This window comes from Chroicocephalus ridibundus, chromosome 5 (genome assembly GCF_963924245.1).
Source record: "Chroicocephalus ridibundus chromosome 5, bChrRid1.1, whole genome shotgun sequence".
NCBI classification, from domain to species: Eukaryota; Metazoa; Chordata; class Aves; order Charadriiformes; family Laridae; genus Chroicocephalus; species Chroicocephalus ridibundus.
Genome location: NC_086288.1, coordinates 7,580 through 33,156, shown reverse-complemented (window position 1 = coordinate 33,156; position 25,577 = coordinate 7,580). Strand labels below are relative to the sequence as shown.

The 25,577-nt window shown below is 46.3% G+C and overlaps 1 protein-coding gene across 4 annotated transcripts in view; it reads left to right on the top strand.

The window, feature by feature from the left end:
• The window catches only part of LOC134515909 (A disintegrin and metalloproteinase with thrombospondin motifs 3-like), a 122,546-nt gene extending 97,709 nt beyond the window's left edge, over nt 1–24,837 (top strand). For 2 of the 4 annotated variants that reach the window (XM_063335518.1, XM_063335516.1), the window contains exons 6-22: nt 259–342; nt 1,226–1,382; nt 2,130–2,235; nt 3,135–3,278; nt 4,744–4,876; nt 5,350–5,463; nt 6,421–6,566; nt 7,133–7,308; nt 8,745–8,878; nt 9,394–9,517; nt 12,695–12,775; nt 14,356–14,519; nt 15,129–15,294; nt 16,035–16,167; nt 17,017–17,224; nt 17,841–17,958; nt 22,058–24,837. In XM_063335518.1, coding sequence (XP_063191588.1) covers nt 259–342; nt 1,226–1,382; nt 2,130–2,235; nt 3,135–3,278; nt 4,744–4,876; nt 5,350–5,463; nt 6,421–6,566; nt 7,133–7,308; nt 8,745–8,878; nt 9,394–9,517; nt 12,695–12,775; nt 14,356–14,519; nt 15,129–15,294; nt 16,035–16,167; nt 17,017–17,224; nt 17,841–17,958; nt 22,058–22,629 — 2,760 coding nt within the window. In that variant the 3' untranslated portion in view covers nt 22,630–24,837. The remainder of the gene's footprint in view (nt 1–258; nt 343–1,225; nt 1,383–2,129; nt 2,236–3,134; nt 3,279–4,743; nt 4,877–5,349; nt 5,464–6,420; nt 6,567–7,132; nt 7,309–8,744; nt 8,879–9,393; nt 9,518–12,694; nt 12,776–14,355; nt 14,520–15,128; nt 15,295–16,034; nt 16,168–17,016; nt 17,225–17,840; nt 17,959–22,057) is intronic. The other 2 variants (XR_010071149.1, XM_063335517.1) reach the window with 2 other exon arrangements.
• The last annotated feature ends 740 nt before the right edge of the window (nt 24,838–25,577 follow it).

Here is a 25,577-nt window from a genome sequence, read left to right as displayed (position 1 = left end):
CCTGATCACCTTTTCTACTGGCCATGATCCAAGGGCTGTTAAACTCAAGAGGAGTCTTGACATGTGCGTGAGGAGGTTCTGTGGGAGGGGAACGCGATGATGATGCTATGAAGTCTAGGTCTCTCACTGCATGGAAATGCTTTGAGACTTGAATCCGCTTCTGGGAAGACTGTAGTGGTATAAACACTTGAAATAACATATACGTGGCCTCGGAAGTCCCCGTTTTAATTTTTCCTGTGTCTCTGGGTTTTTTCTCAGGTGAATGAAATTTACCACGATGAATCCCTGGGTGTTCACATAAATGTTGTGCTGGTCCGAATGATCATGTTGGGGTATGCGAAGGTAAGCCAGGCTCCCAGCCACTTCTCCGCCTTCATCTTCTTTGTAATTATAGTCCTTGTGAATCACAGGAAGGGCTGTGGAAGCAAAAGTCTACTGAACAGTTCCAGAGAACAGTCCCAGTACGTTGATTTTGCTGGTAAAACACACTCGGAGACTTTTGGAACAAATGCTTGTTAAATTGTTCTGAATGAGAGGAAAGCAGTAATGCTGTTTAGGGTTTGATAAAGATCATAATTGTTCCACTTATCTCAGACATTGAATTTGGCCAACTCCAAAGACCAGTTTGGTGTTGGCCTTGTAATTAAATTTACTGAGCTTGTAGGCACACACTGTAGCAAAATTCTTGCAGCACGTGGTTTAATCTGTGTTTCTCAGTACACGTTCACTGTCACTACAGTGTTTTGCACCAGTTGAGGCTTTGTCCTGTGTGTTTGTATTATTCACCAACTCCACACGGGCTGTGTGTGTCGTTACGTGCTCATCATCTCACCCAAGTCAGGCTGTCGTCCGGCAGTCCAGAAAGTAAGCGAGCGCCAACAGAAGAAATAAAAATGTCCTTACTCGGTCCTAGCACCAGGTTATGTGTTCCTCCTGCACGTTATGGGCTATACGCAGAAAGGCAGCTATTTTCATAGATGAATGATGATAGATGACACAAACGCTCATTAAACTGCCTTCAAAAAAAACCCAAAAGATGTAATGCCCTTGGTCACTGTTAACATACACATTTTGATTGCCCATAGGAAAGACGGCTGTCATGACATAGAGTGGTAGGGTATTAGGAGGAGAGAAATGGGGACCTGGTTGGTGCTCTGAGAAAATCCAAAGTCATCTGAATTTCCTACCTTTAGGAGCTCCTGGGTCTAACGTGTTCCTCTTTCAGTCCATTAGCTTGATTGAAAGGGGGAATCCCTCAAGAAGCCTGGAGAACGTTTGCCGCTGGGCATATCAGCAGCAGAAGTCGGACCCCAACCACTCCGAGCACCACGATCATGCCATCTTCTTAACCAGGCAAGATTTTGGGCCTGCTGGTATGCAAGGTAATGCAGCTGACCTGGGGCACAACTCTCTGGCCTTGGTGTTTCTCGGCTAGCATCTGCCAGAAAAGAGGAAAATTTGGAAATTGCATTGTTACGTGATCCTGAGACAATAAGCAACCTAGGCCGCCATTCAGCAAACACTTAAGGAAGCATTCGATTTTATAGATGTTCTGAAACCTGGTCCTGTTGGGGAAAGCACGGACACCCATCATGACCTTCAGTTCCCTGTTCGGGGTTAGAAAGGGCCAACTTCGCATGTATTTTATTGCATCTCTCACTGTAGGTTTCTTTTCATAGACAGCTTACCAGCCACTTTGATACCCGCATTAATCTTGATGACTCAAGGAACTAATGCTAACGGGAATTAAATACACCAAGTGTGATGTATGTCAGAGTTAAATTAAGAGTCTGGGTGCGACCGTGCTTTGTCTGTCCAGCTGGAGACGTCTTAGAGATTTGTGTTCAGTACCTCCATGCTCCCTTCTCCTTCCAGGGGGCAGATAAGGGTCTGAGTTCTCCTTAGGTCTGGGCTGGCATCCCTGGAGTGAAACTGCTGAGGTTGAGATGTTCGGCAGACTTCCCTGTCGCCAGAAAGATGTTAGCTTTTACCGAGGAAAAGACTGAGAAAAAAATGACAATCAGAAAATAATAATCCTTGGTTCTTCTCAGGTAGTAAGTTTATTGGGGGAGGTCTCGTTTGAAATAAATGTAACGGGTGAAAGAATCAGCCATGGTTTCTCTCAACAGGATATGCTCCTGTTACCGGCATGTGTCACCCGGTCCGAAGCTGTACGCTCAACCACGAGGATGGGTTTTCATCGGCTTTTGTCGTTGCTCATGAAACTGGGCATGTGTAAGTCTGACCTTTACAATTGGATTACCAACAAAATACGGTGCTGCATCTCCTCCTTGCTTCAAGCGGTTTAATTTTAGTGGCTGTGTCCATTTTGTTTCCATCCCCTTGGAATGCATCAGTGGTTTAAGCAATGAAGAGATAACTGGGAGAAGAAAAGAGGGGGAAGAGAGAGGGGGAAGGTGTTTGAAGAGGTCAGTAAAACCTGGAAGGCCCAGGCAGTGCAGACAGTAGTTTGTCGAGCATCTGTAACTCCTTTCTTCTCCTTGACTCAAAGTGGCGATGTGTGAGATTTGGCACCTCTTCAGGAATGATAAAATGGGAGTAACTGGTTAAGCAAGGATCTCTGTTAGCTCCCCGGATGAATTAATGTCAGCGCTGAGGATCTGATTTTTGTCTTCCCGAAGTAGTGCAGCTCACTGGGAGGAATCGAGCCCAGCTGGAGATGACCGGGTCACTTCATGTTAAGCTGTGCTAGGTGCACACTTGGAGACGTAGCCTGCTAACCACGTTAGCTCTTTGGAGGTGCAACACAATAACTGTGTTAGCTCTGTGTTTAAATGAGTGCTTTTCTAAATGAGCGTACAGCCATGAACAATTCAATGTCTGAATGAGCAGGATTGTTGTTTTCCTTTATCCGAAGCATAAGACGTCATCATCATCTAGTTAGTTCATTCCTGGTGTTAATAAATACAACAAAGTATAAGTGAAAGAGTATTCAGAGTCCTTACGTTCTGGCATCAAAGATCAGTTTGAAGTGCAGGTGGTACCTGCGGAATGCAAAGGACAGTTTCATTTTGCGTGATTACATGTGGATGGGAAACTGTTTTCTTTACAGTTGTTTGACCGGTTGAAGAGCGGAATCTGCCTGGGCTCTGATGCCAGGTTCTTTGTTGCAGGCTGGGCATGGAACACGACGGGCAAGGGAACCGCTGCGGGGACGAGACAGCGATGGGCAGTGTTATGGCTCCCTTGGTGCAGGCTGCCTTCCATCGGTACCACTGGTCCAGGTGCAGCGGCCAAGAGCTCAAAAGATACATACAGTAAGGACCGGTCAGCACTCAGCGGTAGTCATTTTACTACAGGAAACAGAACTCTTTGCGGTTCCTGCTCTGTGCTTTGGGGCACCAGTTAGACACTGCTATCTCCACCTCTGGCCTCCACCGTGCTCTTTTTTTTCCCCTTCAAATCTGTATTAGAAAAGCTGTAAACCAAGAGTGATGCTTCCTCACTGAGGGGTGCCCCCAAAACATCCTCTGGGGAGCACGGCAGGAGTCCCTCTGGCAGACTCTGTGTCATGTAGCTGGTGTTTTCCCAAGGTTTGTCATTCCTCTAGGAGCTAGGCTGCGAAACTGGCAGGATGAAGCCCTAAACTCAGAAAAGGAACTAGTGTAAGTTGTGGAAGAGAGAAGGCGGCATGTGTGCGTGTGTCTGAATTAGGGGGAAAAGTCTCTAGTCTCCTTCCATGTGTGTTTCTCTTCACGCAATGCTTACTCAGGCTTCTTTGCGATAGGACAAGGGGTAGCGGTTTTAAACTAAAAGAGGGAAGATTTAGACTAGATATAGGAAAGAAACACTTTCCAGGGAGGGCGGTGAGGTTGCCCAGAGAAGCTGTGGCTGCCCCATCCCTGGAGGTGTTCGAGGCCAGGTTGGACGGGGCTTGGAGCAACCTGGTCTGGTGGGAGGTGTCCCTGCCCATGGCAGGGGGTTGGACTCGATGGCCTTTAAAGGTCCCTTCCAACCCAGACCATTCTATGATTCCGTAATTCTGTGATTCCTTCTCCATTGCAAATAGCTGGTTTTGCCAGTCAAAACTGAGTGAAAAATTCATGCGTTGACCCACATCTCCTACAGAAGAAACACTATTTGTAACATAAAGCATCAATTAGTAATTGACTGAGACCTTAGAGCTTGAACTGGAATAGCCCAGTGCAGGAGGAGCAGCCCACCAGTATCGCTATTTCAAGACGTCAGAGTTGAACAGGAATGAGACAAAAGCAATCCTTATTCTTGCCCTTTGCATGGGCAGGGCTTCATCCCCATGAGTACAGTCGATGCCGGGTAAGAAGGCCTCTTCTCAGACTACTCTCCTGTTGGAAAGCACCACAAAGTCCATGGGAAGACCCCCTGGGACTACAGGGGACTTTGTGTTGGGTCTTGCATTGGGACCAGGTGGAAGCACATGGAGATGTTGCCCTTTGGCACCCAGAGTGGAGCAGTGTTTGTTTTCCTCGTCTGGTGACAGGAGGGTCAAGTGCAAATTCCATCCGTACTTCTGGGGCAGGGAAGGGCTGGAGATGCCTCTCCACAGTCTCCAGCTCCAGGATTTTGCTGTAGGATCTGCCTGTGCTTTGGGGAACGATAACTATGGAAACAGGAAGAAAACAGGTTGGAGAAAAGGAGTATTGCCTTACTAAGAATAGGTACTATGATCGTGTTGATCCAAAAAAAAAATATAAATTACTACATCTTCTCATGATTTTTTTTTTTCTGTGTATCTTTCTGCAGCTCTTACGACTGTCTTCTTGACGACCCTTTCGAACATGATTGGCCCAAGCTTCCCGAGCTACCAGGCATCAATTACTCCATGGACGAACAGTGCCGCTTTGATTTTGGCGTTGGCTATAAAATGTGCACAGCGGTATGTCCAAGGCGGGCATTGGAAAGACAAATGGTCGTTCAGCTGGTGTCTGGCCTTATTTATGAGCTGCAATATATGCATTTTCTCATAGTTGAAGAGCAGTTAATAGTTTAAACAGATGTATAAAAAGGGAGAGAGGTATTTATGGGTGAAACACAGTCATCTGCGTCATTTGGTGTAACGGTCAGGTGGATGGCAGCACAGTCCACGTGACACAGGCTGGTGGTAGTGATCCCAAGGGAAAAGGGAAAAAAACCTCTTCATTTTCCTCCCACTTGTGGGTGTCTTCTCCTTTCCTCTTCTCACCAGCTGAGGGATGCAGGGAATAAGCACTGCCCTTGTCTTGCTGAAGATGCTGTAGTTATTGGCAACCGCGTGTGTGAGATGAATTGACTGGGTGGGTTAAATCCTTATCTGAAAGGTATGCATAATCTAACGTTAAGTTTCATCTCATAAATGGTTCTCCATCTCAGTTCCGAACCTTTGACCCGTGCAAGCAGTTGTGGTGCAGCCATCCAGATAACCCCTATTTCTGTAAGACTAAGAAAGGACCTCCGCTCGATGGGACAGAGTGTGCCCCTGGAAAAGTGAGTATTGTGGGTTTCTGCTATGGTTGTGTTGAAAAAACAACCCAGCAGTTGCATTCATTTGGGTTGAAGGGCACAGAGCAAAACAGGGAATTGCCCGGCGTCCCCTGGGTGGAGCCAGAGGAATGGAAAAGAGGGAGCTGTGCTTTCCCACTGCGATATTCTGTCACCTGTACAAGCAAATTTTGACATGGAAAACCCCTGTTGAAGTGTAACCCATTCTCAGCCTCTTCTGTGGCCTTTTTGTTACTTTTTTTTTGGGTTCTTGTCTCATCTGCAGCGTGTCTTTAGGAATCCACAGTAGCAGATAATGCCCTTACTGTAGGACCACTTCTTAGTGCTTGTGGTCCAGACGTCCTGTGGCTAAATGTTTGCCTAGGTGTAGGATTAGGTCTTCAGTTTTCCCTTTTAATATCCCTGTTAGTGGGTGTCTTGCTGCTAATTCATTTTTAATTATAAAATTATACTCAAATAGATGTTTGTTTGGCAAATTCCGTGTATTTTGAGATACAGGAGAGCCACTTGTACCATCTGAGTATGCCCCAGCCAGCGGCAAAACACCACCCTGCCCAGTGACTAGCCATCTGTTCCAGCCTATTTGCAGAAGTGTGATATTTGGCGAGTACAAAAAAAAAAAGAAAAAAAAATAACTCTCAGGAAAACCTTTATCCTGCTAATATTCGGAATGTTAAAATTCCTTCAAAAAGGTGGTGGCGACTAAGGCTCAATCGAAACAAAAACTCATTTAAATTAAGAGGAGGGTGGAAGGTGTTGAGCTTCATGCATCTGCCCACGGAAGGGTTGAGGAGGAGGACACTCCTTCAGGGAGGGAATTGGGTCCTCCTGGGCCCCGAGCACATGGACCCTCGCCCGCTTTGTCCCCAGGTGCTACGATGGGACCTTCGGTGTGGTTTTTGTGTCTGTTCTCATCTGTTTTCCCTGCCCTGTTTCCCTCAGTGGTGCTATAAAGGTCACTGCATGTGGAAGAACGCTAACCAGCTGAAGCAGGATGGCAACTGGGGACCCTGGACAAAATTTGGCTCCTGCTCCCGAACCTGCGGAACTGGAGTTCGTTTTCGAACACGCCAGTGCAACAATCCAATGTAGGTCTTCTGGCTCTAGGGGGTGGTTCCAGTCAACTGGGAGGCCTTACAGGTGTCACTTTAAATGGCACGTACGTTTTGTATGGAGTCTGCCAAATTCCCGTTCTGTTCCAGCCCCTTGAAACGCGGCTTTTTGCAGGGGGCCAGGATCGGTTTTGGGGAATCCGGGGATTCCCAGAGGAAAGCCTGTGGAAAACCATCCCAAGGATTTAGCGGATGTGTAAGAGAGTGAAGAGTACATGGTGTGTGAGCTCAGCAAGCTGCAGGATGAACTTAGATAATCTCGAATTGTAAATCCACGACTGGCAGCCTATACGTGCACGGGTATTAATTCTGCATTTCAGCGTTTGCCTTGGGGACGGATGGGCAAGCGTGGAGGTTATTGCACAAGTGCGTATTTGTGGTGGGTGACTGCTCTGTGTGCGTTTCTGTCACTTCACGCGCCTTTTTTGCAGAATTGCCTCTTAAAATAGAATGTGAGATTTCACCTAAGACAGAAGAGGAGTCCCCAGACCTAACGCCCAGAGGGTTTTAGAACCTCTTGAACGTTCTTCTTCTCTTCGCAGGCCCATTAATGGAGGCGAAGATTGTGCTGGGGTCAATTTTGAGTTTCAGCTTTGCAATACGGAGGAGTGTCCCAAGCACTTTGAGGACTTCAGAGCGCAGCAGTGTCAGCAGCGCAACTCCCACTTCGAGTATCAGAACAGCAAGCACCACTGGCTGCCCTACGAGCACCCTGACTGTAAGTCCTCTTGCTTGCCGTTATTACAACTCAATCCTGGAATCTCCCAGAGCTTGCGGGGGTGTTATGGTTTGAGAAAACCCATAACAATTTGTTGTCGTTCAGACAATTAGTCTGTCACCCGAGGACCCCTCCCCACCCGGCAAGGGGAATCGGGGAAAGCAAGGAAACACCAGGGTTGAAATATGAATAGATTTAATAGGGTAAAACTAAATAAGTAACGGTAATACTAAAGAACCAGTATTAATCCCGATGCTAATATAAGATATACAAGGATTATACTCAGCCCATTCCATCAGCAGAAGCTGTGCACTCCCAGCAGGGGACAGTAAATGTGGGACACTGCCAGCGCTGCGACTTCGGGAGGAAGGGAAGGGCTCAGGGCTCCGGCACCAGGGCAAGGAGTTTCTCTGGACCACCGCCATCAAGGGAGAGAGACACTACGCAGCAAACTTTCTAATTTATATCGAATGTGACATTCATGGTATGAAATAACCCTGTTGGCCAGCCTGGGTCAAGTGCCTGGGTCTTGCTCCTCCTCATCCCTGCACCTGGTGAGGCTCGAAAACACCGGGACCTTGAATCCCACATAGCCTAGCTGGCTCTAAAGTAAATATTTTCACGAATTCAGACACTAGTGTCTTCCAAAAGTGGCATTTTCCCCAGCATTGGAAGATAAATTAGTCCTGCGTCGCTCAACCCAGGACACTGGGGTCTTGTTCATCAGCCACGCAGAGATCAGAAATAATGGGGGTGTGAGCACGTGTGGGTGAGACTCAAAAGCAGGAAAAAAGGATGGTCCCAGAAGGAAAGAACGGGTGCCACGTGAGACAGTTGTCGTTTCCCCAACCCTAGGCTCCCCTTGACTTTCCTCCTCCTCTCAGTGAGCACATGCTGGAGCGAGAGGCTCACGGCTCCTGCTGGAATGGCCGGTGGGTGCTCATAGGGTTTGATGCGCTGAGGAGTTAGATGCAGACATTAGCCAGGAAATACGTGTTCAGCTGGTATTTTCAAAACAGGGTAAAGAAAGAGATCCAAATCCTCTGTGCTTTTCCCCGGGCTTTAGCACCACCTTCTCACGGACACATTTTTCTGGTGTCGTTGTTCTGCATCCTTGTGGTTTTGTAAACTCAGCCCTGTTCCCAACAGCATCGGAGTGAAAGCTGCTTCCAGGATAGTCAGGAACCCAGTCCAAGGATAGTCGGGAACCCAGTCCGAGGAGCCTCTTTAGAAGGGAACTGATTTCTGCAGGAATATCTCAAAGCAATAGGCCCGTAATCCACAGAAAAGCAAGCTAGTTACCTTCTTTCCCCCCATAGCTGTCTGTAAAAGGTCCTTTCTATCTCTGACGTATTCTCTTCACTCCTTTAGTGGGATATTTTCCTGAAGCGCATCTGGATTGCTGTTAATTTATGCAATTAATTCTCTTCCCTCAGCTAACAAGCGCTGCCACCTGTACTGCCAGTCCAAGGAAACCGGAGATGTTGCGTACATGAAGCAGCTGGCACATGATGGGACTCGCTGCTCCTATAAAGATCCCTACAGCATCTGTGTCCGCGGAGAATGTGTGGTGAGTGTCACCTGCCCAAGGTCATGGTTGAGGTTTTGAGCTGTGCCAAGTCGCGGAACGGCTCTGGTCAGCATCACCCACAACAGCTCCGTCAACAGGCCAGAGGTAGACTTGGCAGATGTTTCCAAATTAGATATTTGCAGCATCGTATTTCTCATGATTCCTTGAGATTTAAATGAACCTGTTCCATGGAAACACTCCCCTTCAACTGATGGTTTCGTTTGCATTTTTTGCACTTGGTTTCATGTCTCAGAAGAATTGTGTCTATTTTTCTGTCTTTCCCATCTTAGTCTTGAAGGTCAGTGACCATCAAGCAAGAATCACTCCCTATTTTTCACGTGAAAACCACTATCCAGCACCAGATTTGCAAGTAATTTGTGTTTCAACAAAACAGATGAGTGTTGGGCGGTGGTTTCCTCTGCGCGCTGATTTTGTGATGGCTTTCCACCATAACTAAAACAACGACCGATGACAAAGCCTTCTCTTATTTCTTTTTTTTGCTCTTCTTCCTGCAGAAAGTGGGTTGTGACAAGGAGATCGGCTCCAACAAGGTGGAAGATAAGTGTGGCGTCTGCGGCGGGGATAACTCTCATTGCCGAACGGTGAAGGGAACCTTCACCCGCACTCCCAAAAAGCTTGGTAGGAATAGCATTTTCCCACAGCTTGCTATAATTTCTGTCGTTCTCCGCTCTTCCTGTCAGGCTTTTTTGCAGAAATAAGACCTACTTTCGGGTAGCGAAACACAATTTGTCAGCTCATGTGCAAAACCAATTTAGTCGCTGATAAGGAAATGCCATTTTTAAGACAGCGTACTATTTCTGTCCTTTGAAGGAGCTGTTAGATGAGGGCTTGCTCAGTCAAGCGTACCGAGAAATACCATGCAGGGCGTGTTGAATTCTCCGTTGGACGTGCTGAAGCCCGGCCAGATGGTGTTTGTGATAACCTGGGGATACACTGAGCTGGGCTAAACAAAACCCAGCTTTTCTCGTAGGGAAATGCAGAAGAAATGGAGGTGCTTCCCTGGCGCTAAGGGTAGCGTGCCTCTTGCTGTAGGAGGCCTAAAGGAAACATTTTTTTCTCCCGTTAAAGATGAAGCTTTTCCTCTCAAACCTAAACTCAAAGAGTTTTAAATGGAAATCTGCATTTCTGTGCCTAGGAAATGAGCACGTGGATCCTCGTGTCCACGTGGGTTTCTATTACGCTTTCTCACAAATCACAGCCCTTTAGTCAAATAAACACATCAAAAATATATTCAGCTGAATTCTGAACCAAATATGAAACCATTTTAGCAGGACTCCTCATTTCTTGTACCCTTTAAGGTGTGTGACTGAGGTGCAGTGAAACACCTGATGGTGTTTTGCTCGCTCAGAACTAAGAGTCACCTGCTTCAAATCTTCAGATTGTGCTCTGGGGCATTTTGCAACATGTTTCCTATCAACAATAATTCAGGATCTCCTTGGACTTCTTCTGAAATTTCTATTTTGTCAGTTATTCGTTAAGCCAGGGCAGTATGATCTTGTACATTTTGCTGTACTTTTAAGGCTTTCCCATATTGCTTTTTCTTTCTCCAGCCTGGGGAAGCTACTCAGGGAAGTGTATCTCCGGTTATTTCAGGAATATCTGTCTGATAGGACTAAGTGTTTTAAGACAGAGCAGAGGAAGGCTAAGGCACAGATAATGTGAATATCCGCATTTAAAGTTGAGAGGCTGGTAATTGCTGCCGTGAAACGAGCTTTACTGCAGCATTAATTATTACAGTTGGGCAGTGACAGACAAACTAAACTTGGACAAAGATAAGCTAAAGTGCGACTGGAAATAAAATACATCAAATATTCTGCTGAAAATGCTTATTAATTATTACAAACCAAGTGGAAAAGTTTGCTGATTGTAATTATCGAATTAGAGTAGAGCACCTTTCCGAAAGGGATGGTTCCCCGGAGGCTGATGGATCGGACAGGGAATAATGCAGGAATCAGTGCTAGGAGACAGAGCAAGGACTACTGCTGCTCATCGGCCACTTAGTTGCAAAAGGTTATGGACATGCTAGAAGTGGTTATGGAATGTTTATTGTTGCTGCCGTAACTTTGGCAATCCAGTCATTAAAAAGACTAATTGACCTCTTCCAACAGGAAAACATGTAAGCAAGAGGTGCCAAAAAGAATTCAAGTTTCTGGAAAATGAAATCTGCAAGTATCCAACTTAAACTCACCTACCCGAATTTTCGCTGGTCTGACTTTCATTGACTATGAACATTTGCTAGATGTGTCTAATTCTGCTTTAAATGCTTTTGAACACATGACATAATTTATACATCACACTCGTAAAGACCATCTGGCTGACAAACACAGTCAATGAAATAACAGGACTTGGCTCCCGTAGCACTAATTACAGGCGTTCTATTTAAGGGAAGACAAGAGGAGCATTTACATTGCCCAAAGGAGCTCGCAATATTTCCCTTTCTGAAACCAAGGAGTCTAAAAATATGCTGGGTAAGTGTGAAGTGCTTGCAGAGAGAGGGGCATCCACGGCGGCTGGAGGGCTCTTGCTGCGGTTCTCATCTCCATTCAGACACCCGTCGTTAACCCCCAATCAGGCAAAAGCCTTATGCTTCCTATGCTCAAAAGGTGATCAATGAAAAGATCGGCAAATGCAGTTTGCGCAGTCGCTCCTCAGCCAAGTCGGTGATTTTACGTATTCCTGGCTCTTTTCTTCACATAGATTTTCCAAGGAGCTGTAGCATGTCAGGGGCACGGCAAACCACTGAGGCGTTCCTTAGTGCCAGGGTGAAACAGAATCACTTGACCGCTACGTCTTCTGTTCGCACAAATAATAAAACTCTTGGGAAAAACCATCTCCACTGCTTCTATAGCTGGGCTGGATAGCTCGGGAAAACTGCATAGCAGAGTACAGAACAGAGAGAAACGTACTCGGCTCTTAAAAAAGGCATCTACGGGGATTTATCGTAATGAAGTCTGCAGTTGTTAAAGAGAAAATAATAGAATCCTGAAAATACCTTGCATTCAGAGTGCTTGTGATGCTCTTGATTAAAACTTGATATGGAAGTACCTGTTGACAGGTCCCCAGGAGGGATTTTAGTCTTCCTAAAGGCAATACTGACTTAATGTTACACTAATTACCTGTGGTTTGGACTGATAAATAGTTGGAATTTAAAAGAAGAATCATTTTCTTTGGGAACAGCTTTTTACTTTGAGCTGTGGAGAGTCGAATTCAGCCCTGTCGCTTCAGCAGCAGCAATTTAATTGATGATTTTCCATCCACAGTCGTAAGTAGTGTGGGTGAACTCCCGTAGAGATGGACGTGTAGCGACAAAATACTCCGCGCTACAGACACCTTGCTCCAGGCTTTGGTGTCTGGGAGGTAAGCTGACACACTTCAGAGGCTAATGTCTAACCTGACAGTAAGTAAACTCCAATCTACCAGCCTGGCTGATGAGTGATTTCGAAAAAATAATCACGAAAACTCGTGTTTTCTCCGCCTCATTTGCTGAAGAACATAGGAAACGTATTTTTGCCTGAATTGTTAACGGATATGGCCTACAGCAGTGCAGCTAGGCAAGTGACAAATAGATTTGTAACTGGGTTCTCTTCTCTCCCCGAAAAGAGGAAAAACGCAAGGAGGGCCCGTCAAATACGTTACAAACTATTTGCTCCATTTTCTTTCTGCCCCGGCTTCTCGGTTGGTGACGGATGCGCTCCTCTGCAAGCGGAAGCTGGATCATGTGGTGCACTCCTAACCATGGCTATTACTTTTTCTTTCCATCTCTGCTTTCTCCATTGACTGCCACACATGCCAAAGGGTACCTTAAGATGTTTGACATCCCTCCTGGTGCTCGACATGTGTTTATCCAAGAAGACGAGGCTTCTCCTCACTTTCTTGGTAAGTGTTTCTCTCCTCAGGTTTGGCTTTGAGGCATAGTGAGAAGCACGGGGCAGTCGTGCAGAAGAACCTGAGAAAGGAGATACCCAAATTCAAGTGTTCAGGGTAAAGATGGGCATTCAAAAATGGCATGTTCGGGCCCGAGTCCTACAGCATAAGCTCAGCGAACAAGTATTTACTTCTTGTTTGGGTTCTTCAAAATATTAAACTGATCCTAATTTGCATGTTTACTAACAAAATACCATCATCACTCACATTTAAATGGGTAAAAACTATGTATTCTATTACGTGAATCAAATTCTGTGTCTTTAGTTATTTGCTGCAGATGGTAAGCAATAGCTTTTTAACGAAAGCAGATGGGGGAACTTGTGATATGTTTGCAGTCCATTTCATTTCAGATGTTTCCCACATAGGACAGGTCATAGTGTCATCAACGAGTTTGTATCTTACTGCTTACCGTTTTCTAACGCTCAAGGGATTTTTAGCTCACAGGAGAGGGGTGAGATCTTCCATGGATTTTATTGTCCTTTTAATCAGCTCCTCGTGCCCTAGGGCAGTGTCTGAGTTGTAAACCCTTCAGGCAGAGTTGGATTAGTTATGAAAAAGAAGTAGGAATAGGAAAGGAAAAAAAAAAAGCTGAATTTGCTTCAACTGTGATGATGTCAAAGGGGGAAACTCGGCTTTTGAGGTCCAAGAGCTTCATTTTGGACCAAGCGTAGCCTTTGAGACAAGCAAAGCTTTGCTTTGGCAGCAAGTGGCTTCATGGAGCTACTCACTAGGTACCGCAGAGCTCCTGTGCTTGGATTGCTGTAATCACAGGAACTTGTAAGGTTTCTGCGTAGTTGTTTTTCATCGTGTTGTATGGTGCATTGGAAAAAATTGGACAAAAGAAGAAATGAGAGTCCATCTTCCAGATTTTTAATGTATTGGCTTCTAATTGGACCATCATCATAATAATAATAATAATGATCCTGAGAGTGCGTGATGTTCAAGGTGTGGTGCAGGAACCCGAACCCAAGTAGTTTCCTGGGGTTTCAAATGCCTCAGCTCTTTGCTTACCAATTTTAGCAGCTGGTACATACATACATACTTAAAAGAAACTAAAATGTGATGCAAAAGTTGTCATTTTCATAATCTGAGGAAAATAAGAAGTGCAGCTGAAGTCTGCTGAGGAGCCTGTTATACTAAGAGGCATTCCCAGTAATAATGACGTTGGTCTTATGCAAATAAGGAAGATGGGTGTGAAGATTTGACCTGAATTCTTACCCGTGCTTCTTGGGAACTAAGCTAGTGTGGGGAATGGGGACATTGCATAGGAAGAGGAGCTTCAGCCTATCTCTAGCTGTATTTCTATGTTTAATTCACGTGGATAAGGAGGCACAAAATTGAATACGTCTGTCATCAAACTGGAATTTGGCGGGTGCATGAGGTGGGCTTGGAGGGCCTTTCTCTGCGGCAACGCATCTACAGCCCTGGCTGCTGCGCTGGGGCTCTCAGCAAAAGGTCACCTATGATATCCCCACTGTGATGGCCGATGATGTGATGGGAGGTGCGACTGCCACTGTTTTCAATCCTTTCAGCAATTAAGAACCAGGCTACGGGACACTATGTTCTGAACGGGAAAGGGGAGGAGGCCAGATCCCGATCTTTCATCGACCTGGGCGTGGAGTGGGAGTACAACATAGAAGACGACATCGAAACCCTCCACACGGACGGGCCCTTGCACGACGCAGTGGTTGTGCTGGTAGGTTACGTGTCAAGCAGTGGGGATGTGATGGGTTTGTCTTTCATAAAACGTCTAAGGCCAGCGTGGAGCTTGTGCTGAGATGAAACACCACTGTGTGATGCCTCTCCCAAAGACACGTGCGGTGGGGCGGCTGGTCACCTGAAGCCCTTTTCTCACTAGCTGTCACCCTCTCTTGGAAATGGCTACCTGCTCATGTCATGAGTCCGTCAGAAGCCCTGTATTGCGTTGTCAGACATCAGTGGGATACTTCCAGCAGCCAAAAAAAGCACGTTGCATGTCAAACTGTGTCTGAGAGCAGACTCTTCAACCAAGTAAACGATGTGGCCACGCCATCCTTTCATCCCCGATGATGGTGTCCTGCTTGGCCAGCTTAGAATGCTGGCCTAGAAATGCATCTCATTTGAAGTGAGATATTTGCAGTCCATTTCATGTTTATCTTACTATGTTAGTTCTAACTGTGAAGACAAAACACAATCTTTTTTCCCCAGTGAGTTAACTAGCAGCTTCCACATTTCCCCTAAGAGACAGGCCTTGGTTTCTTTACTTTGCAAAGGAATAAATAATAGCTCTGGTTTTGTACCACTGTTTACGTTTGATTATTAATAGATCATTCCTCGGGAGAATGACACAAGATCCAGCCTGACCTACAAATACATCATTCACGAGGATTCGGTACCAACTATCAACAGCAACAACGTCCTGCAGGAAGAAATAGACACTTTTGAGTGGGCGTTAAAGAGTTGGTCGCAGTGCTCCAAACCCTGTGGTGGAGGTAAACCGATGATGTAGCACCTTCTCATAATGAATGACAAATGACCCAAAGTGGAAAAGTAAAAGGTGGGGGGAGTGAATGCTTTAGAAATGTTGGCTTTCCTTTTTTTAAAAGCAGCTTGTTATTTTGGGTGCCCAAGCTTATAAATATCTGAAGTGCCTGATTGTTCAGAAGTGTCACACTCCCAGCCTAGAAAGAAGAAGTCCTTTTTAGGTGTTTAAATTCAGTGCTCAAAGTCGCTTTGGAAATGCGGACTCAAACGTTCACGCTATTGAGCGTTCGCTTTACTTGCGGTATGTACATTGCTCTTAAGCAAAGAACGGGGAACACAAATGTCAAAATAACTTTCTTACATACAACAGTCAACAAGTGATGCGTTTTGTGGCAAAAACACTAAAATGGGACTTGGGTTGATGCCCGGGTTAGCCGGTGACCTGCTGCTGGGTGTTGAGGAGGTGATTTCTCCCCTCTCTGTGCCACGATTTGGGTGGGATGCAGAGGTTAGACTGAGGGGTCATGACCATCCCTTCTGGCCTTTACCACACTGTCATGTTATAAACAGCATCCGCAGGGCACTGGGCAGCAATCTTGTGCCTCACAACTGAACAAATGGTCAGCATGTTTAAATATTTCGTAAATATCTGTCATGTAAACCCATTTAATAGGCCATAAAGCTTACATTTAAACCAAAAATCCTAGCAAGGACCGGTTGTTCCTAATTTTTCTGAACTGTTTTCCAGGGTTCCAGTACACCAAGTACGGGTGCCGCAGGAAAAGTGACAACAAAATGGTTCATCGCAGCTTCTGTGAAGCCAGCAAAAAGCCAAAGCCCATTCGTAGAATGTGCAACCTGCAGGAATGCACGCAGCCTCTGTAAGTATGTCCCGCAAAGGGGGGGACGATTGCTCGGCGTGGCAGGTGTGGGAGTTACCCCAGGCCAAAGGGGGCTGGGTGCCAACAGCTTTCTAGGTGGGAGTTCCTGTGTTAGGGATGGGGTTTGCTACCCACCTGAGAGTGGTCACTGATCTTATGGAGTGGCTTCACCAGAAAAACATTGTATACTACACGGAAATATTGTATACTGCATGGGAATATTGTATACTATGCAAAAATATTGCGTACTACACAAGAATGGTGTATACTACACAAAAATATTGCATACTACATGAGAATATTGCATGATACGCAAAAATATTGCATACTACACGAGAATATTGTATACTACACGAAAATATTGCATACTGCATGAGAATATTGAATACTATGCGACAATATTGCATACTACACGAGAATGTTGCATACTATGCGAAAATATTATATAGTACATGAGAATATTGAATACTGTGTGAAAATATTATATACTACATGAAAATATTGCATACTACATGAGAATATTGCATACTACGCAAAAATATTGCATACGACGTGAAAATATTGCATACGACATGAAAATATTGCATGCTATGCAAAAATATTGCATACTACACGATAACATTGTATACTATGCAAAAATATTACATACTACACGAGAATATTGTGTACTACGGTAAAATAGTGCATACTGCATGAGAATATTGCATACTAACACGAAAATATTGTATCCTACCCAAAAATACTGCGTCCTGCAGGGAAATATTGCATACGAAGGGCTGCCTGGCCCGGCAGCAGTACGGATAACAGGTAAAAGTTGTGACGGCATCTTCTTCTTTTTTCCCTCCCTAGCTGGGCGGCAGACGAGTGGGAGCACTGCACAAAAACCTGTGGGAACTCGGGCTACCAGCTGCGCACTGTGCGTTGCCTTCAGCCCCTTCCCGATGGGGGGAACCGCTCGGTCCATTCCAAGTACTGCGGCGGCCATCGCCCGGAGAGCCGCAGGCCCTGCAACCGAGTGCCCTGCCCGGCCCCGTGGAAACCCGGACCCTGGTCGCAGGTGGGCAAGCAGTGGCCGTGAGCCAGTAGCCCACCTTTGGTAACGTCTCCTGCCTCCTGAGCCCGCTCTGGGCATGGGCTGGACAGACAGACAGGTTTCCAAACCCTGAAAATCAGCAGATAACACCTTCCAGCTTCTCTAGTTCTCCAGACTTCTCCAGAAACCACTTGGAAAACGCAAGATCGGACGCGCAATCCCCCAAAACAAACTGGGATGTTTCGCTTGGGTTTTCTCCCAAGTTTCCAACTTCTCACTTCCCCGCTCCTGAGGAACAGCATGACATTTTTTACCAGCTCGGGCTGTTTTGCAGTGGCAGGGTGTTCTGCAAGCGTTGAATATTGTTAGAAAGCCTTAGGAACAAAGAGCTGAACCCCGCAGCTGACTGGCTGAACACTGGGTTTTCTCTGCCCCATACATTCTCTTGAGGTTAAATTGTCAAGATCAGATACCTGCTACGGGAAGAATAAGTAGGAAAATTCATAATATAATTCATAAGAATAAATTTAACGTTACAGAAAGCAAGGGAAAAGCCAGCCTCGGGCTTCGTTAAACGCATTAATTTTGGGGAGTTGCCGTGGGAGCTGAATGTCCTGATCTTCTCGTGTGTGTTCCGCAGTGTTCGGTGACCTGCGGGGAGGGGACGGAGACCCGGCAGATCGCGTGCCGCGCTGGCGACCAGTGCCAGGGAGAAAAGCCGGAATCGGTGAGGGTTTGTAAACTCCCTCCATGCAATGGTAAGAGAAGCTCCGAAAATCCTGGCGGGGGAGGAGGGGGGACGATTCCTGCATCTGCGCAGCCTGTCCGGATGGCACAGTGCTGCGTGGAGATGTTAGACACAGATTTCATCCACGAGTGAGCGCCAGTGAAAAATAAAAGACGTGTATTTGGGGCTAAAAAGCAGCGAAATTGTGTTGGCGTGTGCAGGTTTCTCGGAGAAGGCAGAGCTTGTGGCCAGCCGGTGTGACAGTGAAAGAACTGGGAGCAGGAAACAATTCTGGGATCAAGGAGGAGTTATAAAGCGGTGTGTCCACCAGGTGGGAGCAAATCACTGGCAGTGACTCTAGAAAACATGGACGAGGCATAAAATCCCCTTTTTTACTGACAGTTTCCAAACCGGAAAGAAATAAGGGCTACAAGTGGGCAAAACTGCTCACATAGTTTTGATCTGGTGCTTTAAGCATCACCTTAAAGACTCTGTGGGGGTCAGTGGGGGTTTTCGGCTCCTGGGACAGGCTCCCTGGGACTTCCAACCTCGGCTCTGCTCAGGGCTGGGACGCACACTGAGCAGCCGAGGGCATTATTTCAGACCAAAGGGGCTCTTTTTGGCCACACTTTTCTGATGTGGCTTCTACCATGTTCTACGTTTTGGGGGAATACAGCTAAAATATCCGTAGTATTCTCTCATATTTATGCAAACTTTTTATGTGTGGTGTTCCATCCTTGGCATTCCTTCACTTTTAAATCTGTCTAGCCTGGAGGGCTGTTCTGATTGTCAGGGCTTTAGGCTTAGCGAAACATTAGCCTCTGTCGGGTGGTTCTGACTAATGATTTACTGTCTAAATGCAAGATTAATCTTGGTGGAGTTGAATCTTTATGAAAAAACGTATGTCTGCATATGGGAGAGGAGCCACCAGCTCCTCCGGCATATGCCTCGGTGGAGCTTAGTCCCATCGTGTGGAACAGTGAGGCCACCTCCCGTAAATACTTCATTTAAACTTTATATATCTCTGTGGTTAGGAGGAGACAGGAGGCAGGATTTCATCCTGCAGGTCCGTAGCAATAATCTGAGCAACGGTCACGTTTCTGTGGCTGGGACAGATTATAAAGATGGATTTTCTGGTACTTAGACAAATAGATGAGCTCCACGTAAGAGCCCATATAGAACAGACCCCGGGAATGTCTTCATACGAGCTATCGCTGCTTTGCAACATAAGGTAGAAAATGCAGAAGAAAGCACGTGTTGCTTGAAATTTTGGTCCCTAAATACCAACTTTGAGCGAGATTTCTCACCGGGATGCTGCCAGCAGGTGACGTCCTTGGAGTTCCAGGGATGCCTTCTGTAAGAGCTGTGTCAATTCCGAACTCTAACGTGGAAATTAGATTCTAGGAGCTTCGTCTCCTCCAGATGCCCCAGGGAGACGATGCGCTTTCTTGTGTCTTCTGCTCTCAGCTACCGGCAAGCGAGTGATACATTGTGAGAAGGAGAACTTTTACCGTGACCATCAGCGGAAGGATACAAGCGCTCACGTACTGACTAGGAAGTGGTTGACTAGGTTGTGCAGAATTAACCTAAAAAATAGAAAGTGGGGATTATGTGAGTATACAGCTCCGAGACTGTCCTTATGGAACCTACCCGAAATAGATCAATACAAAACCAAATCTCTGCACCATCTCTTGAGTCACAAAAACTAATCCATCACAAATTCACATTAAAAAAAATTAACCATGAGAGAAAAAGACCAAATGAGATGCTTTGTCTCTACGGAAAGGCAAAAATAATTGTTTGGTACTTTTTTTGTTTGTTTGTTTCATCACTTTAGGTGACACTATTTGCTTTGACTTATATGCTGACATAAATCACAGCGTGTTAACAACCTGACTGCCATGATTTTCCAGATCGGGTGCTTTCACTTACATGGAAGGATAAAGATTGTCCTATACATGATGCAGAGATTTGCGTTTCAATATTAGCTTTCCTAGTTTAGATGCATAATAAATACAGCCCTTGAATATCCCATGCTGAATTCCTGCTGAAAATAGTCTTGTAGCGCCTTCACACGGTACGGGGGTTCCCAGGCAAAACTGCAGATTTGATGCTGGATTTGTCCAGAGCCAAAAACCATCTGTCCAAGGACGCGCGTCGGGATTAGGAAGAAGGGAATTTTTCATATGAGGTGCTGCAGACGTATAATTTGCTATTTATAAACAAGGTCCCACAACCCCACTGATGCAGATGCGGGTAATTTTACTGGGTTCAGTGGAATTAAGCTGGTTTTACACTGATGGAGAGGTTGGGCTACAGTGAATAATGTTTTAAAATAGGAAAATGTGGGTGCCTGACACACTGTTGCCGTGCGGTGAGGCAGCATCTGCTCAGGTGAGAAAATAGCACGGTCCAGAAAGCTAATTTAATGTCAGAGCTTAATAAGCGGTGTCACGTGCCCTCTGTTGCTCATTAAGATGTCGACTGCATCATTGGTGACTCTGAGTGGAGGACTAGGCATGGAGCAGATCTTCTCAGTAGCTGGGGTTAACTTTTGGCTTTCCGCGTTACAATTTTGTATTATTTCATTTTAAGTAAAATGCACCAATACTATTTCCAGCCAGCCGGGATATCTGAGGAGAATTCTGCTAATGGAAGCTTTTTGCCGGTCTCTGCCCGAAGTGTTTGAGTAGTTCCTGGGGGCACCGAGCTCCTCCTCTGTCCCCGCTGCCAGCGCAGTGTCCCGTGAGGTGTTGATGTCTGTAGGTCCCTGGTCCGCATGCTCTGCTCTGAGGGTCCCTGGGGATGTCTGTGGGAAGGGGATTGCCCCCCCGGACCGATGGGTTGGCTTTAAAAGAGCAGGATGCTCTTCTGGGTGGTGGTGACCCTGCTCCAGGCTGGAGGAGGTGACCGTCCCAGCTGCCTTCCTGCGTTACTCTGTTGGGTTCATGCCACCACAGCACGTGATATTCCAAACTCCATGGATGAGCAGCAGTACAAAGGAGCAGTAGGATGAGTTAGAGACAGGGGCGAGAATAATAAGGAGGTATTAAACATTGTCATTTCAAAATCTGCAAATTATTTAATAGACTCATAGAATCGCTTTGGTTGGAAGAGACCTTTAAGATTATTGTGTCCAATCACTGCCAGGTCCACCTCTAAACCGTGTCCCTTGTGACCACGTCTGCTCGTCTTTTAAATCCCTCCAGGGATGGTGACTCCACCACTGCCCTGGGCAGCCTGTTCCCGTGTTACAGACTCCTGGTGTTTTTCCCGATCCTGGTAACGGTAGAACTTAGGATTTCACCTTTGAGCTCCTGTGATGGTCTGAAGGAGCCCCAATACCGATGTGCTCTTAACTCAACATCAAAGCCTTACTTTTGTTCTCACTTCCTGCGCTACCACTTTCCTCTCTACCAGTTTTGTCCAGTGTGACCACTGCATCTCCACTGGTGGAACAAACATCCAGCAAATGCTCAAAGAAACACTGACATCTTGGGGATCTCTAGTAGATCTTTGACCTCTTTCAGCTCTTTTCCCTGCCTGAAAGGAATGTCACACACTTCACTTCAAGGCATCTCATGTCTGTCCTATCTGTTAGAAGCTTTCCATCAGTTCTCCAGTTAGGGTTCGGTCACTGAGACTTCAAACAAAACTTCATCCAACTATAACGTTTTATTTTAAGAAGGGCATCTTTGAGAGATACTGCTTAGGCTTTAATTTCTTGAAGGGAAGACTTCATTGGTTTTAATACTGTTGATAAATAATGATGGGTAATGTCCTCAGGCTGGAAGTGAAGGTGGCTTGTGGTGGGTACGTGGGACCTCTGGTAGGTCAGCACTGGAAATGGATGTCTGTGGCCCTCCGTAAATACAACATGCCTTGCCGCAGCTCTTGGCTTCTGCTGTGCACAGAAGCTGACATTTTCAAAGTGACTGCCCATTTCTTCGGTTCCCAGCGAAGGTTATTTTTTAGGGTTTCTTGGGGGATGAAGCATCTCAGGTTGCCTATTCCGAGTAGCCCATCGTTCATGAAACGCAGGCAGAACTTTCTCAGTGCCCACCTAAATGCTGTTGGGCATCTCGGTGCTCTTCACTGCGTTTACAATCGACTTTACATTTGTTTTGCAGATGAGCCCTGCATGGGAGACAAATCTATCTTCTGTCAAATGGAAGTGCTTGCCCGTTACTGTTCCATCCCTGGCTACAACAAGCTGTGCTGCGAGTCCTGCAGCAAGCGCAGCAGCACCCTCCCACCCCCCTTCCTCACCCAAGCGGCCCAAACTGCTGAGGACGTCGTGTTTGAGGAGAGCGACCTGCCCAGGGCTTTGGTGATGCCAACACCTGCAGTGCCCCACTCCATGCAGTTCCAGCCTGGCAGAAGTTCTCCGGGCGGACTCTCGGAAGAAGACGCTGATACGCACGTCTCCCCATCCAACACCAAGCCCAAAGGCACTGAATTACCGCAATGGAGAGCTCCACCAGCCAGGAAGACTTCTAGGCTGTTTGCTTGGCTACACCAGTTGCCTTCCAACAGCAGCAGCCTCAGTCCTCATGGTGCCCTGGCCTTGGCAGCAGCTCTTCCCGTGGTGCCAGCTCATAACACCACGGCGGGTGCTCCTTCGCCATCGAGAGCCTCCAGGAAGAGCGAGAAGCACATTGAGAAGAGCTGGCCTTCCAGGTCCTCCGCCGTGGAAAGATGAACACCTCGTGGAGGAGAGTCACGGAAAGAGGCTTTGTTTGGCGCTTTGGGTTTCACGTCCTTCCTTCTGGACACTCTGGGGCATGCTGCTTTCCACAAGCAGGACGCTGCAGGTCATCGACTCCTTTTCCCTGTAAATAAGACGAACGAGAAGTGCTGGTTCACTTTCTGGTTGCTCCTGTCCTCCTCCCGTACTGCGTTATCTGGCTAGCTTCAGCGCGTGGGAGGCAAGCACCAAAGAATATTCCTGCCCATGAGCAGAAGTTGCCGAGGGCATCGCTCCGGCCCTGACCTCAGCACTCACCTCTTTATTTTTGGGTTTTTAGCACTCACACGTAGAAAACGCCCCACTCCAAGAGGTACCAGACGTTTACACTATACAAAACACTTTTTTTTTTTTTTTGCAATGGAACAACTGAATCCATAAGACTTGTTTTGCTAACTTATCTATCTAAACGGATATTGTATGAGCGAATTTGCAGCTGTTGTGTAAATACTGTATATTGCGGAAAGTCAGTATTATTTTGAAGTGTTGTGCTGTCAGACAACTGTTTACCTGTGTTGTGTTCTGGACACTTGCTGGGTGCCTGCCATCGAGTACTGCCTTATTCACGTTCCAAGAGGTGATTTTTAAAGCAGCATTATCATGAAAGGAGGAGTTCTGTTTCCATCTGCTGACACTAGGAAAGGGTTTTTTTGTCTTGAGTATCAACAACGTGATGCTTTCTTTTGAAATAGGGGGGAAAAAAAAAAGTGTAAAGCTAAAGGTAGGAGTCTGCGTGGAGCCAGCCACCCGTCCAAAGCAGGTTTAGACACTTTGGTGTCGTCAGAGGTTGGAAAAATGCTGGGGGGTGGCTGTGGAATGAGCCCCACGCCCCGCAGAGGAGCAGCAGCGCCGTCCCATCCCATCCGTCTCCTCTCGCCCGCCAGCGCAGGAAACCCTGGACATGCCGTCAGCACTGTCACCTTCACCAGTCACCAACCCGTTCTCTTCTCCAGATGCTCCCTTGGTGATTTCTGAAGCTGAAAAAAGCATCCCAGAGGTAGAACAGGTGCTGACGAGAAATAGCCGTGGCAAGACTTAAAGTAAGAGAATTGATTTTTTTTTTTTTTTTTTTTTTTTTCCCCCCACTACCGGAAGCATTGATGTAAAGGTGAGAGAGATATTTATTTTTTGGTGTGGTTCACCTCAAAATCTCCACCCCCACAAGGCATCTGACTGCAATAAGGGACGAGTTGTTTCTGTCCCTGACCATCTTGTTCACAGCCCGCCCCGTCGCACCCTCTCCTGCGTGTTGCTGTAAAATACTTGTATATAGCATTGAGAAGTAAAGATATTTATTAAAAGTTGATTTCTTGATAGTATTTTATGTACTAAATATTTACACTAGAGGCAGTTGACTCTTCTTTTTGCCAAGATAAAAGAGAGAGATGTAATTAGGTACCTGTACATGCTGTGTCGTACGCATAGAACAGAAATTTAAGCTAACTCAACTACTGTAGAGAAATTGTTGATCTTATTCTTAAAAAAAAAAGTCTTCTGACAGGTTCTTTTTTATATTACAGGCATCTTTAATTTCTAAATAGGTTATTAAAGTTTGGCGTGCAATTTTTGCTTCCCCGTAAAAAGTCCTGGCGATCGACTCCTTTAACGGAACAGGAAATACCTACCTCTAAAGCGCTATCAAGCAGATGAGGACCCCGAAAGATTAAATTCTGGAAGCGTTTGTAGGGATTTAGCGGAATCACCAGGAGGAGAGCAGGGTGGGAGTTGCTGTCAGAAAGAGTTCGGAGGGAATGGAGGCGGCGGGTGGGATAACGCCATGGAGAAAGCGCGGGGCCGCGGGATGGATGCTGTGGGGCCGCGTGTGACCCAACCCCTGGACTGACTGCGCTAATGCATCGCTGCTGCCTTTCTGCCAGGCTTTGGAAGGGCCCAGAAACTCGTGCGTAGACAGTACCGACAATCCCTGAGCCTCAGACAGACAAATGGGGTGTCTTTGTGTCTTTCCCATTCCCCGAAAGTCCAGTTCACTTTTCTCTCTGTCTTTATCTTCTACATATATATATACACACACACACAACATGGGTGTAGATAATCGTTGTACCTTTTGGATTTCTTTTCTACCAAGCTCATTTCTCGTTCTATAAAGTGTACACTACTGATCCTGTTGGTTGTACTGGGGAGCACGGAGCAATAAAATCTTTACCAGAACAAGTCTTTCTCTGCTTTGATTCGCGGGGGCAGGCTCTGTTTTTCGCTTTTTTGAGTGTCGTCCTTTGTGAAGCGAAGGGCCGTTCACATCCCAGGCATGACATTTATTGTCTTGGGGGAAAAAAAAGTTCATTTGAATTAACTAACTTGATTTTTAACCACTGAGGTCCTGCTTCTGCCATTGGAGAGGCCGGGATGCAGGGAAACAGGGGGAAAGGAAAGAGTTTCTACCTAGTTTCTACTACGTCTCTGCTGAGAGGCCAAATTTCCAAACCGCTGCACTGACAGGAGAAGTTTGTGTCACTCTGGCTTCAGGTCTCAGCTCAACCTCTGTTTTCCCACCTTCTGCCAAGGATTACGGTCTCTGGGTACGTCCTCGACAGTTTTAAGCGGGGCCAGCAAACCTGAAGTGAGTGTCTAGTGGCATTCACGTTGGTGTAGAGAGCGCTAATGCTGACATTTCATCACCAGGAGTCTTAATAAAAATTCTGGGATGCCTTTTTGCCCCACTGGAGGGGGCTTTTTGGCACGGTAATACCTGTGGGGCAGGAATTTTAATGGTAAGCCACAACTTCAACACGTTACCAGGGGAGAGCCGCTGAAAATAGCAATCAAAAAGTTCTGGCAGACCAGCAGGGAGCTTTTCATGTGACAAAATTCAGTTTTTAACTCTTAGAAAGCATTAGGGGTGTCTCTCAAGGGACAGTTTGAGCCTGTCGGCATTTGAGTTGCCA